Below are 17740 nucleotides of genomic sequence, written 5' to 3'. Positions count from 1 at the left end.
TAGGTACAATAAATAAATTGTACGTCTCTCTCAGCAGGTGGATATTTATGACCTCACCTGTGATCTAATTGAATGACGTCATTTTCGACCGCGCGCACATCTAATAAAAATCTCAAACCTGATAATTTAGGTTAGGTTAATTGTGACTTGCATTTCGAACCTTCTGCGAAATTCCACATACATATTTATCTATGCACAAACCATCGTTTTGACCGAACATGGACTACGTATTACAGGTATTCCTCGACTTACGACGGAGACACGTTCCTGAACCTCGGTCGTAAGTCGAATCTATATACATATGTATGTATGTATATAAATACATATATACATACATATTTTAATTGAAAAAAAAATAAACATCTGCATCAGCGTTTCCCAACCTGTGGTACGCGTACCACTTGGTGGTACCTGATATTTAGCGGTGAAACGCGAAAAAAATTCAGTGATGGTGGACATGCAGGAATAAAAATAGAAATATTTTTTATAAAATTAATAAACATTATCTTAATTAATGATAGTCGATGGTCGATACGTTTTCCTCTGATCCGGCATGGATTTTGGAGGGCATTTTTAAATTTCGCTCCAATAAATAAATAACTTGAATTTGACACTAGAACAGCTCGATAATGATCTTTACTGTTGCAGATAAAATTGAAAGTACGATTAGAAAATTAGATGTTTGGAATCTATGTACATATGTATGTATGTATCGAAAATGACTTTCGGTACATAGAACGGACAGCTACCTAATTATATCAATCAAGGAAAAGGAGAACTTTATTAAACTTTCAAATTATAGAATTTAAAAACTGAATTCAAAATAAATTAGGTTATTAATTTTTGGCTAGGTATTAGTGAAAATATGAACAGCTTTCTGGCATTGCGCTTAAATTTCTGTCGCCGTTTACTAGCACTGAACTGGTTGAGAGAGCTTTCTCTTCATATATATTAATAAAATACAAATATAGAAATAGATTGAATGCAGCTCCAGACTTCAGGCTGTGCGATAAATCTCCCCGTTTTTATCGCACAGGCTTACTTACGTGTGCGCGAGCAGGATACAAGGGGACTAGGTGACGTCATACCGCCACTGTAGTCGCCTGTCAGAAAAATCCTCTGTTAGCCTCAACTCACATTTAAGTGCATTCGTAAAACGACATTCATACATACATACATATATATGTACTATTACCGGTTCACATCGTAAATCTTCGGATTATCTTTGCGTGACATTTAAAGTCCCCATTTTTAACTTACATATATGCATACTTAGTTTAAAATAAAATTACGGAAGGCCACGTACATATGTAAAGCCAAATTGTTTTTCGTAAATATGTATGTATTGCACCTATGCATGCATGTATGTACATATACATATGTAATGTATGTATGTAATATGTAGTCAAAACGTGACGTAATAACCGGGAAGTTGCGTGACGCTTATCTTGATCGTGAAACACAACTCATTCTTCACCAACCAAACTACTACATGATGTATTCTACTTTGTACTACTGTACTGTACATACATAATATTATATTTATTTATATGTACTTCAACATATCGTAACAACGCCAATTTACACATTCAAATTCTATAATATTATACTTACTCCATCGATTAGGTAGATTCAACTTTTTATCATATTTTAGGACAAATAGTAGATACTAAAAATAATATTTTTAGTGCCTTCATTCAAGTATGTAGTATTTATTTTTAGATTAGCTTGTACTAGTGTTGTACCCGATGAAATATCATCCCATGACTGTTGATGCCAACACCCAAGTTATTAAATAATAAAAAATTAAAAGAAATGTGTCGTCGAAACCCTCCCCCCACCCCCCCCTAAAACCGGCACTGAACAAACCGCTTTAAATTTTGAAAAAGATCCAAAAAACATAAATGACCCAAATGACCAACGACCAATGAAATTACAATTTCAATATTTGAGAAACAATAAACTTATGTGAACTTAATTAATAGTGTTAAAAATGTATTTCAGAATGCCTTCAGGAGCTGCGGTGCCTCCGCCTGCGGAGAATGGCGGAGTCCCCAAGACCGAGTTACAGGAGTTACAAATGAAAGCCGGTCAGGTCACAGATGATGTAAGTACTACATACCGACTTACATGCACTCGCTCAAAATATCATGGAATTATTATAATACATATATGTATGTACATATATGTACGTATACTCGCTTGATACCATTAAACTATTTTACTCTGCTATTTTTGTTTTAGTCATTGGACAGTACCCGGCGTATGTTATCACTATGCGAGGAGGTGAGTTTTCAAATTATTCTATGTACTTACTACTTTTACTAAAGTTTAAGTTTTTATTGGAATATAAAGGAATTTGCAAAACAAAATTATAAATTAAAAAAACATTGAAAGCCTCCGAAACACCCTTTTCAATTAGATCATTGTAAATATTATAATTTGAATGAAAGTTCGTTTGAACTTTTTCAATGTTTTTTCAATAAATACTATGGAACTTTTATAACGTTTTGAGGCTTTAAAGACCGTGCGAACTTTCACCTTTATAAAGTAATACATTTTATTTAACTTTTATCTATTTTCGTTTTTAGTTTTTTTTTTCTTTATTTCATTAATTTAATATGTTTTTTATAATTAAATGTTGTATTACTTGGGCGAGGTTCATGCGGTTACATTTAAATACATATATATATATATTTAAGTCAAAATTGACTTACATATAAGCATATTTGTTTAAAATAATTGATAAATACAACTTCATACAAGAAATGTATTATGTAACAATTTTTCCAACAACTAATTGAATTTTAGTTTGAGTCATTAATTATCAACATTTCTTTTGTGAATTTGTGTATTACTTTCTCCAATGAAAGTATAATATGAGCGATGGGTGCAAAAATTTTTAACACGTAGGTATTCGCATATTCCCCTTTTTTTATTTTTAATAATATGAACATTTTTAACGATTTCTATGTACATATGTACGTATGTATAATAACATAGTGATTAGAATTTTTGCACCGTTGCCGTGGATTATGTTTTATTTTGTTTGAAAATAATTTATTATATGTATATCCATCAATTCATAAAAAATGATATATGTAGAGGAGTCCTGTTCTCCTCAGTTCAGGTTTGACGCGCCCTTATAAGCAGGCTGTGTGTCTGTGTGTGTGTGTGTGTTTGTTTGTTTGTGTGTCCGTCTGTTTGTGTATGCATCGGTGTGCCTATGGCTGCCATGTCCGCTGCATGACACCCAACACCCAACAATGTCCCAAAATTCACCAATTACTCAAACCCTTCAAATTCTTATGACTCTAATTCGTTCAAACTTTACTAACCGAATTTTGGAACATTGTTGTGTGTGTGTGTATTAACTATTGATGTATCGCTGAATTGTTGTATTCCTCCTTATTCATATTATACAAACACACACATATATATATTATACATTATATATATAAATGTATGTATTTATGTACATGTGTATGTATATATTTATCTCTATAATGATTTTGGTGTATATATTTATGTTGGACCATCTAAGAGTTTTTTTTTTTTACTAATGAATTTTTTGTATTTAATTTGTTTTCATTTGTGTTGATTTTTTTTGTACATCAAAAGCAAACACAATCAATATAGTTTAAATGGTTTTATACTTTAGAACGCCGTTTGTAAATAAACTGTATGTGTGGTATTTTCTTTTGTCTTTGTTGTTTTTATGAAAGTTGGTACGACTTCTAAAAGTAAATCATTGATTTTCTGCCTTTGATGTTTATGACGAGATCTGACATCACAAATCAATCATTAGTAAATATTAGGGATGTTAATGCATCGATAGTTGGTAAATAATATTTTATTATTTTTATCAACAGATTATCACTGATGTACTAATTCAAATGATTCGATGATTTGTATGCGAGTGCGGGAATGAATGTGTATTTTTTTTTTGTTTATCGTATTATTTGTTTTATTTCGTGTGCCTGCCTCTCTTGAATATGATTGCGAATGTTGTCCATAATGTGAAGAGAAATTGGCGAATTATAAACAATTACTGCTTGTCTTCTTCTTTCTATCAGCACTCTATCGCCAAAAAAATAACTACAAACGATGGACTCGTAAAGCTTAATCCCCCCCCCCCCCTTTGCCCGCCCGCAGTATTTACCCCAGTATTCTCTATCTATTTGTATTTGACATGTCCTTATGTACATTTTACAGTTGACCCCTTAGTAGCCAGTGAAAGTGAAGTCTTCAGTACACAAAAATTAACTATCTTTATATTATTACACATCCATATGTTACTTATTTTACTTTTAGACTAATGCATGGCTTTCCCTAAACATATTGTATTTGAAACCGTGCATTTTTCTAACGATTTTAGTTTTTACGTTTTAATATGGTGAATGTGTTGTTCAATGTGCTTTTGATTTTTATAACCTTTCCAGATATTCATATATGTATGTATACATAATATTTATATTGATTACCGTGCTATGGTACGTCTGCTTTCTGGAATCGTCGGAAATACATATACATGGTATCAATTCGTCTCTTTCTCTACTATTTCGCTCTACAAATACATATAGTACATACATATATATTTACAATTTCTTTCCTGCGATATGCAGTTATTTGGATAAATAATCATCATATACACTTTTATGGAGTGTACAATACGTTAGATGAAATAAAACTGAATACATATTATAGAGGGCTCTGTATATTACTTTAATATTTTATTTTTGAGTTACAAGAATTTTAAATTGAAACTTGTTTAAAAAAAATTTTTTTTTGTATTAATTATTTCGTACCTAAGAAGTTCTTATTGAAACTCACTAATCTAAAATGTCAACTTATATCTTTTATTGTACGTACATACATACATATGTATGTATGGACAATGTATACATATGTATATTTGGTAATTAGCGATCACACGTTGGCATAATAAATATGTATGTACATATATGTATGTAAGTTGTCGTTTTAAATTGAAATAAAAGGTCATACTGCTAATAATCGTAACGAGATTTAAAATTTGCAGCATCCACTCTTAGAAAAAAGAGAAAATGAAAGTACGTCGTAGAGTTTTAATAAAAATGCAGTGTGTATCCATACGCGAGTATGCCCTCTTAAAATAAAGGCACTACCTTCTACATATGTACTACCTCTCTGTCTCTCTCTCTCTCTCTCTCTCTCTCTATGTCTCTCTTTCGCTCTATCTATCTATCTAGTGGCTGCTCTTTGTTGTCTCTTCATCTATGTATGTATCTATATATATGTATATTCCTCACTATATGTATGTATTTACCTACAACTGTGTATAGAATTGTACTCCTTCCTTAATATTGTTCGTAAATGTGTACTTGTTCGTGTACTGACATATGTACATAGATGTATGTACATGGCAATCACAACACATTTGTGATTAAATACAATATGTATGTATGTATGTATTTGAAAAACAATATAAATATCATGTCAACGCATATTTATTGAATTGTTAACAGAGAACTGAATTTAACGATTATCAACTTTTTCGTGGATAATGTCTATTTGTATGTGTGTATGTAAATGTATGTGTATGTACATACGTATATTATATTATACGTACAAGTTGCATGCGTTGATTTGGTATATTATATGTATGTATATGTAATTAAACGAAGATGTATGTGTATTTTAGCATGTACACACTTGACCATCTATCTCTATAATACTCTATTCTCTAATCTCTCTCGTGATGAACAACTACCTGTCCACTTTGACCAAAATTTGACCCACCGAGGAGCAAGCACGCGGGCCACAGAGCGGGCGCTAACTCTTCATTATATACTCATTCACGATTCATCCGTATATTGAAAAATAACATCTATTTATTTAGTTATACCTTATATCCTCATATCATTTCACACACTCTATTACTTTTTACTTTTCTAAGAAATTATTATTTTTCATTTTATTTTGATCAATACTTGTGCACACATTTCACATGTTATCATTATGGTAGGTACTAATTTATGTACCTTACAATTGCTAATTATTTTCGTTTCATGACATGGTGGAGGTGAAATTTAGCTCCAAATCGACTCATGTACATATATGTACATACGTTTTGATTTCATCGCCTACTACTTAGAAGGCAACGGGATACTTCCCAAGACTAACTAAACTAACCCAATAAAACGTTTGTTCTCAAAAATCAGTTACGCATTTAAAAATAAATAATTTGTCAACTGTTTACATTCTTAATCTATAAGATTACAATTCTTATTAGAAAAAATATATATTTATTCGGTCAGTAAAGTTTGTTTTTTTATATTGTATTTCATTTGTCGAAAAATACTTAAAACAATTAGCGATGTATTGATCGTTTATTTTTATTTATTTTAGATACATACATACATATGTATGTATATTTTAAAGAAAATCTGACTTAATATCCGGGTAGCTATACCTTTTATATTGAAAACATTCATATTTAGGATCAAATAGATAAGGTTTCACTTGTGCATACTTACATTTGTATAACATATGAAATACTAATACAGATTCATTGAAAACATTTTGAGTTTAAAATAAAGTTTTATTCATATGGCTCTATCTTAGATTACGATTTTCTCGATTTTTTTTTAATACTTTTACATAATATGTCAAAATCTTTACAATATGTGTATTAATATAAACGCACTTTTATTAAAATTCCGCAATATATACAATATTTACACATACATACATATGTATATTGTAATATAATACTTTTAAATACATGTTATATGTACGTATGTACATATAATATTTACTTTAAAATTTTCATTATATTATTATGCATGATAAATCGCTGTCATTACATTTTTTGAACACCTCCATTATTCGTCAACAAATCTTCATTCCATTTCACCATATTCTACCTTATATTACATATAGATATAATATTAGAATATTTAGACAATTTACAACTTTTTTTCGACCGATGCCGGTGAATCGAATCGAATCAACCGAATCTTCCTCCTCCGACAAACTGAACAAACTGCGAAGCAGTCCTGCACACACCTATGCTCAACTGGTCGCTGTCTTTAGAATGATCACAAATAATTATCCGCAGATTTTCCACAGGGTGACTTACGGGAGATGCAGCAGTTTTTCAACATGGTAAAATAGTTAAAAAAAAAAAAAAAATCAATCAGATATGAAAACGAAAGACCATGGTTTAATATAGGGAATATTGATCACATGAACAATTTATCTCTTCATTCTGCATAATATTTACTCACTTTCCCCCCCCCCCCACTATTACTTGTAAATACACATTGGTGGACAGGGGAGTCGGTTCCGGATGCGACACACTGACGAATTTCTTCACTAAACACTTGACTTGAAACGTGTGTAAACGAAATTGATCGATATAAATCTGAGACCCACTTATTCTGTCCACTATACCACCCACCATCTGATACTAACATAAATATGTCAATTTTTGTTTTTTTTTGCGGCTGGCCATAGAGCAAGGAGGCCGGAATACGCACTCTGGTCGCTCTAGACGACCAGGGAGGTGAGTGATTCAACATATCATACATTTACAACACTTGACAACTTATAAATAATTTTATGCTGCCTGTAACCCTTGTGCCGTCAAAATCACCATAATAATGAATAATAGCAATCGGCCACACGAAGCGCCAGACGAAGTGCCATTTAAACACATTACTCCTCCCCGACCCCCGACCCCCGACCCCCGACACCTGCCCCCCTAACCCTTATCGTACGTATTGACACAAATCTCACTGAATGGTTCACTCTCAAAAATAAATGCCCGCAAGACACACAATATAATTCTGATTCACGGATAAAACCAAGCAGAACAATACAATACAAGGACGATACTACCAAGGTAGCTGCATGTGTGTCGCTGTCACTGGTTAATTAATATTCTTAGTTTCTTGTGATGTGCCATCTTCAACCTGATCATGAATGAAATGCGGGTATATAATATATATATATATATCTATATACATATTTATATATCGCTTTATTAGTTTTTGTTTTTAAGTACCTACTGCGGAACATCCGCTAATCGGCACCGGCTGTGTGTGGCACATAATGCATGATAATCATAACATAATTTTGTTATTTGCTATTTGATATATGTATATGACAGATGACATAAAGGAGCGATGAAAACGTTCGATCAGTGTGATGTGTCGCGTTTAACGGATGTTCTGCAAGACTGAAAATTTGGGACTTTTGAAGTCCGCTCACTTCGGTACATGCTTGGGCTTGTTTTTGCTCCACACGGGAACGTCTTGCGCATACCTAGTCTAGCTCGCTTCTTGTGGTTGACTTATGTCTTTTTTCCTTCTTCGCGATTCGCCATTGATCTGTATATCGAAATAATGTATATTGTGCCTGTAGTTTGGTTTTTTTCGTTTGTTTGTTTCAATGTAAACCTTTTTTTAACACATTTATCATTCGTTTGTTTTATTTTTGGATGTTTTGTTTATATTTTGATGTGTTTTGTTTAAACATATACTATATATGTATATATATTTATATAATTAATATAATATAAGAGATGTAAAGTAAATTTAAGTAATAATTTTTTTTCTACATAGTACCTATTTATAATAATTAATCTGCATACATATGATATATATATGTAATTAAGTATATAGTGGTGTTTTGGTTTGAATACGTATTATGTGAGGGTTTGTAGGCGAGTGTACTGTACTGTAGTGTGCTGTTGCTGTATGTACACCGTTCTGCCTCAGCACCGTAACCGTGACCGATATCCAACTGATATACTCTCATGTATGTTCTGTGTATAGAGCGAGGAGGCCGGGACGCAGACCAACACAATGTTGACTCATCAGGGCGGTAAGAATAACAGAAGCGCACGCTGGTAGTCGATACAACAACAACAAAAAAAAAACAATACTATCAATCGTTTCTGTTTTATGTGTCTTGCAGTTTGCCAATTTTCTCAGCTCTACCGACCTTACTAACTGTTTAACTTGAGTGTTTTGATATGATCTCTTGTTTCTTGATTGATATTATTATTTACTTTCTATATATATATATATATATATTATTTTTATTATTATTATTATTATTATTATTATTCTACATATATACATATATAATATATATATATATATATATATATATATATATATATATATATATATATATATATATATTTATATATGTATGTATATATGTATATGTAAATGGGATATGTTAAATGTTACTTTGTGTTTTTATTTTGGGGTGATATTTATTGTCGGCTATTATTTCGTATTCATTTTTATTTATATATTATATATTTATAAATATATAGAGCAGCCCAGTGGCCATGATTGTTTGTTGCAAAGCTATTGTATGATACGAATTTATTTATCTTTAATATATGTATAGTATGTATATATGTATGTATGTACGTACAATATAAATATATCTTCAATATATGTACATATGCATACATGTATATACATATATATACACATATCTTTCTCAGTTGTTGCAATCTGATTGTAAAACTCTTTGTTTTATTATACTATTTAAAAATAAGCATTTCTGTCTAGGGCCGATGTTATTATTTTAATTTTTGATAATTTTCATCAGGTTATATTTTAATTATTACTGTTTAGTGAAAGAAGATTTATCGTTCTTATTATTTAAAAGCTCTAATATCCACTGATGCGTTTGTTGAAGTATGGATATGTCATCTTTCTCCATTCCTTCCACTTACTACGCTATTTCAAAGGCTCTTTTCCTTTACCTTCAAGAATTCACATGCTATTGAATTCTAATGTTCTAATTTAATTTGTCCATTGAAGACTTTTGAAATAGCGTGTATTTATTTTGTACCTGTTTTATGTATTTATTTGTGTATAAAATAGTAATTATTTTTAATTGAATCACGTTGATGCAGTTTGTGTTTTTATTTTTTTATTAATAGGAATGGCTTTACTTTGATTTAATCAGCTTTTTGTTTTTTCAGTTAATAATTTTTTGATCTTACCCATACCCTGACAAATCACGTTTTCCTCACCATTCACAAGAATACCGAGTTCCATCCAAATTTTTGAAAAAAAAAATCATATTTAGTTTGATTCAAATCAAAAAGAACTAGCTTAATTTGTACCTTATTTGGTTTCAAGTTCACCTTTTTTTATTATTATTTTTTTGGCCCATTAAATAACGTACGTTCCTCGCTCGCGAAAGTTTTTGCAAATTGCGCTTTGGTTTAATATGATTTTTGCTCGATGTACATATGTAAGTATTTATTTGAACCAATGCGAGGCGATGAGCCGTATTGTAAAAGCTTTCGTACGGGGAAAGTCACGATCCTTTGAAAATCCCCACGTGTCCTGCGTAATTTGTCTGGGCCAGATCTAGTGACACTGTTGGTGTGTTGTAGAGCCACGAGGTGGGCATGAAAACCCTCGTCATGCTGGATGAGCAAGGGGGTAAGCATCCTGACCTTTGTAGCATAAAAACGATTACAATTAGTTTCTTTTATTTTTGGTCATTTTTCAAGCTTTGGTGTAATTCCTATTTGGCATTTCGAATTTTTAAACATTGATCAAATCTTTTTTTTTTAATACTGCATACATACATACGAGTATGTATGTAAGCTGTAATTGTCCACTTCCACTTTGAATTGTTAACGTTTTTTCAAAATTAAAATATGAATTATTCCAAACTTATGATTTATTTACGCACCTTGCTTATTGTTTAAGATTATATTATATATATATATATATATATATATCTATATATATATATATCATTTTGTTATCGGTTTAGGTGTAATATATTATTTTGTTTTAAAATCATAATTTATTTTATTTTAACAAAGCTTTTTTATCGAGATGACTCGCCGCTGCTCACACGGTGTTCTCTGTCAATCTCTCGATTATATGTACACATTCATTTTGCAAAAATCGTAATAAATATCTATGATAAAAACGCTTTGTTTTTGTATAAATTTTATTTTTAAAGCACAAACGTAGTCGATGGTTGCTTATAAGTAATTTTCTCATGATAAATAAACGACTTGTTGTTATTTTGAGATACTCTTCTCTCAACCTTCCACTTTCAGTACTTACTAAACAATATTTTCAAAATATTACGTCAATTCTCAGATCACATACGATTTTTTATTTATTTATTTACTTACATATAAACATATATTCATATATTATTATTTTTTAATTTTTTCTATAGAGCCGCATTCAAATATTATCATTATTTTTTACATTTGATTATTTACACGACGAAAAATTACAGGTACGAATATACTTAAAAATATATTTATATAACTTAAAACCACACGTTTAGTGCACAATATATACATATAATACTTATGTATATGAAATAAATCAGTGACGGCGAACAAAAACACACACTTGGATCCAATCAAATCAAAGTACACTATCGATAAATTGGTGATATATTTTCAAGTTCGACTTGATTAGTATTTTACATAGTTTTAACTGAAGTGAAGACGTACAATGTACCTACATAATGGACATATGTACATACATTAGTGGAGCGACTGAAAATGTATCACGGGTCGGTTCACAGGTAAGCACTGATCGTCAAGTGTCACACAGCACAGTACATATATATACTACATAATACCAGTTATACAGTTCGCCATCAAATTCAAACCTCTACACTCATTCCAACACATCTTTGCAATTGAAATTTCTATTGTCGACTTCAATGTCTTCAAATACATATGTAATGTGCTCAAATGACATTCCAGTTTCTTTCCGTTTAAATTGATCATCCAGCAAACTATGTATGTATAGGTACATACATACATATGTAAGACATACATACGTTATGTATGTAGTATAATGTTTATATGGGAAATGGTTTCGTTGCACAGTTTTTGTCTCGCAAAGTCTACACATAATCAGTACTGTGTCCAAATTACATACATACATATGTATCTTCCACGATTCAGTTTATTTCCACACATTTCCGATTCATCTTTCATTTGTTTGTGTCAATCAATTCTCAATATGGCGACGTACTTAGAACCAATACAATAGAACCCATATACAATTTGACAATATCCTCACATAATTAATATATCTAATTCAATTTGACTCGGTTGCCACAACTAACATTTTCACCTTAACCGATTCAATGTGACATGATAAATCTATCTGAAATGTGTTAGATGCGCAATAACATAGCGCTACTTTTGCTTTGTTCTTCAATAATGTGTGGTGAATGCGCTGGAAATATTTACACTAAGGTTTGCCGCTTAATGTTTAACTCCATAAAATGTTAGATTTTATATATTATATTATGAATGATATTTTATGAAGATTAGTGCCTTCGTTTTAAAATATTATCGATTTTTAATTCAATTTAAGTCCACTTAAGACTTAATCTATTATATGTACATATGTACATCCATATGTAAGTAGAGTAGACCATCTCAGTAACATTGTGCATAAGTAAGTACATACAATCTACAATTATTTACAGTCATTATTAGGCTAATTTTGATACTACATATGTATGTATGTATGTATTTCACTCTGTTTTTATTTTAATACGATTGCACTATTCTTCATGACTTTGTTGTTTGTTACGTTATTACAAATAAAATTATTTTTTTTTTTATTGAAGAGTCTGAATTTTTTCCGATTTTATTAATAATATCAAGTATACTTTTTAGACTCAATGTTTACTATTTTCAAACTTTTATATGTTAATCATATTGCTGAATAGAAATCTGTCACTTTTCAAATCCATTTTTCCTTGAATATGCCATATACATATGTATGTACATAGTACGAGTATGTATGTATAGTGGTTTATCTAGCAATCGTAAAGATTCTTCTCTGTAATATAATATTTATTTACGTTTTTGAATTGAAATTTTTGATCATAATGATTAAAATGAATTAAATTCGACACACACTATACAATATTGCTGCTTACACTTGGTTACAATTATACTAATCGTTTTATATTTGCCTCTTTGTGCAATGATTAATACAGAACAACTGGACCGCATCGAGGAGGGTATGGATCAAATCAACGCCGACATGAAAGAAGCCGAGAAAAATCTTTCAGGAATGGAAAAATGTTGTGGTATCTGCGTCCTGCCGTGTAACAAGTATTTACGATGTTTATTTTTTTACTTTACTATTTGTAACATTTAAAGTGCATGCGTAAATTTGAAATTCAATTCAATTCATTTGAAATGTGAACTGACACAAAATTCCCGTTTGAATTGCAGAAGTGCGTCATTTAAAGAAGACGACGGCACATGGAAAGGGAACGATGACGGTAAAGTTGTCAATAATCAGCCTCAAAGAGTTATGGACGATCGCAACGGAATGGGACCTCAAGCTGGATACATCGGAAGGTTGTATTTTTATGAACGTACCAAGCTCGGCGTCGGAATGTGATGTTTTTAACCGTGCTTTACTTCGTTTAATTTAGAATAACGAATGACGCTCGAGAGGACGAAATGGAAGACAATATGGGCCAGGTGAACACCATGATCGGTAATCTTCGCAACATGGCCATCGACATGGGCTCCGAGTTAGAGAATCAAAATAGGCAGATTGACCGTATCAATCGTAAGGTATGTGTCGCTGCATTTTTCAGCAAATGGGAATATCGTGCTTCTGATTTTGTGTTTTTTGTGGTTTTTATGTAATTTCATTCACGTTCCAACATTCCAAATAAAATTTATCTCTTTTAAATGCACTTACATATGGTGTGTAATAGGGTTTCTGATTTCCCGGACTTTTTCAATTCCCGGGATGCGGGACGGAGCCCGGGGCATATGTAAAAAACTTTTATTTACAAAAAATTTACAAAATATAAAAAAAAGGAAACAATACATAATATATGTATTAACTAGAAAAAATGTAATTATAAAAGTAAACTTATTTGAAGTAGCTTCTTAAGAATACTAAAATATTTAAATGAGAATCCGGAAACCTATTTCTAGATTTGGTACAAAAATTTCCAGCATTGGAAAAAACTCTTTCAGTTTCGGTCGAAGTTGGTTTTATTGTTAAAATTTGAGATTTAAAATAGAATTACAAGAAATGATTTTGGCCAAACGCACAGAACCGTTATACACTGTACTTACTGCTAAACAACAAAACTTTGAGAATATTTTACGATTCTTTGTGTATTTGATTTATTATTTCCCTTCGTGCAGTCGTGAAAATGTTGTTTGTATATTTTCAATTTTTTTTAAATCCTATTCCCGGGATTCCAGATAAGAATTCCCGAGACACGGGACAACAAAAATTCCGTGAATTCCCGGGAATGTCTGTCCCGGGTCAGAAACCCTAGTGTGTACGTCATTGGAATGTTGGATTTCATTATATATTATACATATGTATTCAGTCATTTGCACATTTTAGATTTACTTTTCATCATTCTGATCGATCGCTTCAATAACTGTAATCGCAGCCATACTTTTTGTCATCACCGATTTTCAGTTGTACATGATTTTGTGATGATATTCTTATCACACTGTAGTTTTAACAACAGCTTTGTGTTACGTAATTATTTGCTGAACGTTCATTTCTTTGATTGCGACGTCTCATAATTATTGCAATACTAATAACTATGTAGAACTGGTATATAATTAGACATGTTTTTGTTTCCGAAATCCTTAAATTGTGTTTGTGCGAGGACATTGCGATATCTCATATGCATACGTACATACAATACATATGTATGTATCTAATACATTTATCAGACCCAATCATAGATGGCAAGCAAGTTTCCATCAAAAATGTGGTGACTTTGAACGATTTTATTTATTAGCATATGATCAACAACGGTGCGGTCCTTTCAACCGACTTGCAATTTATCGAGACTAGTTTTCTCAACTTTTCGTCTGCTTCAACAGGAGTTTGTATATTGTGTACAAAAATGTTTATTTGTATACGTGTATATAATATCTTTAATATACGAGATATGTATATTGTGATCATTCATTGATTTTTAAGCTATTAATACAATTTTAAAACCAATTATTTCTATATTTTTTCAATAGTTAATGTATATATATATTGAGATGATGAGAAATAGATCCTTTGCACCATCGGATTATCCTTTGTTTCGAAGTATAGAACAAATTCTACGTCTGAAAACGATGTTTGAAAACACTTAAATGCCTTTTTTAAATCATCGAAAAGATGACCAAATTGTGGAAAGATATTATTAATAATAATGGAAATTACTTATCTCAATAAATATAATGTAATTTTTTTGAAAATAAATATTTTGTCAGTATATTATCAAAAACGTAATTTCTTTTCGCTTTACATAATACAAACTCGACGACGTAATACAACGAAAAAGTTAGGCAAACGAGTCTCGAGAAATTTCGAGTTGGTGGAACGAGGTAGACTCGATCAGCAATATGTGTGTGTGTGTGTGTAAATAAAATGTTCATCTGACAATATTGTATGTACATGTGTACGAACAGGCCTGCTTATCGTGATGTTCTTACATGCATAGCTTAAGTTTATAAATTGGAGTAATGTCTATTTTATATATGTATTTTAATTCATTCACTAGCCGCCACTAACCAGCCATAAAATAATGCAATCATAGAAATTTAATTTTTTTTTTATTCGTGTCATGCTATCGTGGTCTACAAAAAGAATTGGAATTTCATATTGCTTTGATTTGATTTACATATGCGATTCTAATTAATATCCTTAGCCACTTTCAACTCTACATTCATTATTGCCTGAGAATATGATTGTTTCTTACGTATGTATGTTCATATTTAATATTGGAAAAATAAAATGATTCAATTCAATATCCCCTACATACATATGTACCTGCAACCACCATATTTGTATATATGTATAAGGCTAATCAAAAAACAGCTAATATGTACTGATAAAAAGTAATATACACGAAATGAAGGACATACATATTTGCTGGTTTTACTGTATGTAAATATTATATAATATATATGCATGTCCTTTTCAAAATTTCATATACATTTTGTTGTGGTTATACAAACTTTTCATAATCGCAACAATGAAATTTCATATCGATATCAATTCGAGTGTATTTGAATGCGGCAATATATTCTATATATATATATTCTACATACACTTATTAATTAATTTATCTGATTAATAAAATAAAAATGAATGTCTACGCAATGTTTATTCTCATTCTATTGTATAAAATGTAATATATCGGAATGGAAATGTGTACTACATACATAATTTTTTAATGCATTTTATTCACATCTTATTTTAAATTAGAAAAAAAAGCACGTGGATGGTTTCCAATTTTTCTTTCGCATTAAATTTATTTTATCGAAATGCTTTATAACAGTAGTGACCGTAAAGCTTTTTTCACGTTTTTATATGGTATATATAATATATACATACTTACATATATAAATATATTAATTTTTACTTTATTTTGATTTGATATGAATACATACAAATATTTCAATACTAAAATACTGGACTGAAATTCTTTCATGATTTACAATAGCGTTTATTTTTCCGTTGAATAAACATTGTGTACATAGGTATGTGCAGCGTGAATGTATAAATCGACATAGATGTATGTAATTCCACCACGCCAATTCATAATCACATTCACTTGTCACTTGCCTCCATTCATTTGTGTATATAATAGTCGTATAGTGATGTTGATATACATATGTACATGATTGAAAAGCAAACCGTTGTGTCTCAATAGGGTGAATCGAATGAAACGAGGATAGCCGTGGCCAACCAGCGGGCACACGACCTGCTCAAGTAACTCATCATGGCTGCGAGCGCCGACGACGGCTGCCTAACACATTTTAACTGCAACATCACGAAAAAAATATATATATATATATACTAAAGAATGTTTATTACTCTACTCTCTCCACATACATAATAATACTACATACATTTACAAAGTTCACATTTGTTGTTAAATTTGATTCGGAAATATATTTACATATTATGTAATCTCTCTCTCTGTGTGTGTGTATATACATATATCTCTCGATCGCATAGCTAGTACTTAAATAATCATTGTAGGTATGTATTTGTCTCGTATACATACATACATACGTGTATTTTTGTTGAGAATCATCGTTCTTTAAAAAGCAATAAAGTGACTGTATGTTTCGTTTCGTTTCGCTTTTACGTGTGTGTTCTGTTGTAACTTTTTCGGTGTTAGTCAGTCGAAACAAGTGATATTTTTGTATGTAAGCTTTGAAATGTAATGAATTTCGGAAGAAATTGTGCTATTATTAATTGTTAATTATTGTATTCGATAATTACAGTCAAATTTTTAGTAACTCAATATGCATACAAATACATACATACATATATGTATATGATATATTATATTATATTTAAAAGAAAAATCAATTCTGACAAATAGCCATAGATATAAATTTATAACAAAAATTAAAAAAAAAAAGGTACTTCCTTCATATTTTGTTAGATATAAGAGTTACGTTTTAACTATTTATTCGTACATACATACATATATACATACGTATGTGAATGGCATCAGTGATATGGTATTTAATAATTAATTAAACCACTTAAGATAATTTTTGGTGCTGCTTTACATTATTATTTCTACGAAATTTAAGGTACTTTCTTTGTTAAAAAAAAGCCATAGCAAAATGGAGTCTACATATGTGTTAGCATCTTTATACGTAATACATACATACATACATTCTACATACATATACATA

The 17740-nt window shown here is 30.6% G+C and overlaps 1 protein-coding gene across 3 annotated transcripts in view; it reads left to right on the top strand.

The window, feature by feature from the left end:
- Snap25 (Synaptosomal-associated protein 25kDa) overlaps nt 1-17436 on the top strand; it is a 34013-nt gene extending 16577 nt beyond the window's left edge. The window contains exons 2-8 of one of the 3 annotated variants that reach the window (XM_077443651.1): nt 2005-2107; nt 2245-2286; nt 10418-10466; nt 13027-13144; nt 13268-13396; nt 13474-13618; nt 16738-17436. In XM_077443651.1, coding sequence (XP_077299777.1) covers nt 2006-2107; nt 2245-2286; nt 10418-10466; nt 13027-13144; nt 13268-13396; nt 13474-13618; nt 16738-16800 — 648 coding nt within the window. In that variant the 5' untranslated portion in view covers nt 2005 and the 3' untranslated portion in view covers nt 16801-17436. Of the gene's footprint in view, nt 1-2004; nt 2108-2244; nt 2287-7500; nt 7550-8822; nt 8872-10417; nt 10467-13026; nt 13145-13267; nt 13397-13473; nt 13619-16737 lie in introns of all 3 variants that reach the window. The other 2 variants (XM_077443652.1, XM_077443653.1) reach the window with 2 other exon arrangements.
- The last annotated feature ends 304 nt before the right edge of the window (nt 17437-17740 follow it).

This window comes from Arctopsyche grandis, chromosome 13 (assembly GCF_051622035.1).
Source record: "Arctopsyche grandis isolate Sample6627 chromosome 13, ASM5162203v2, whole genome shotgun sequence".
In the NCBI taxonomy this organism is placed as follows: Eukaryota; Metazoa; Arthropoda; class Insecta; order Trichoptera; family Hydropsychidae; genus Arctopsyche; species Arctopsyche grandis.
Note: the sequence above shows the minus strand (reverse complement) of the source record. Positions and strands in the feature narration are given on the sequence as shown.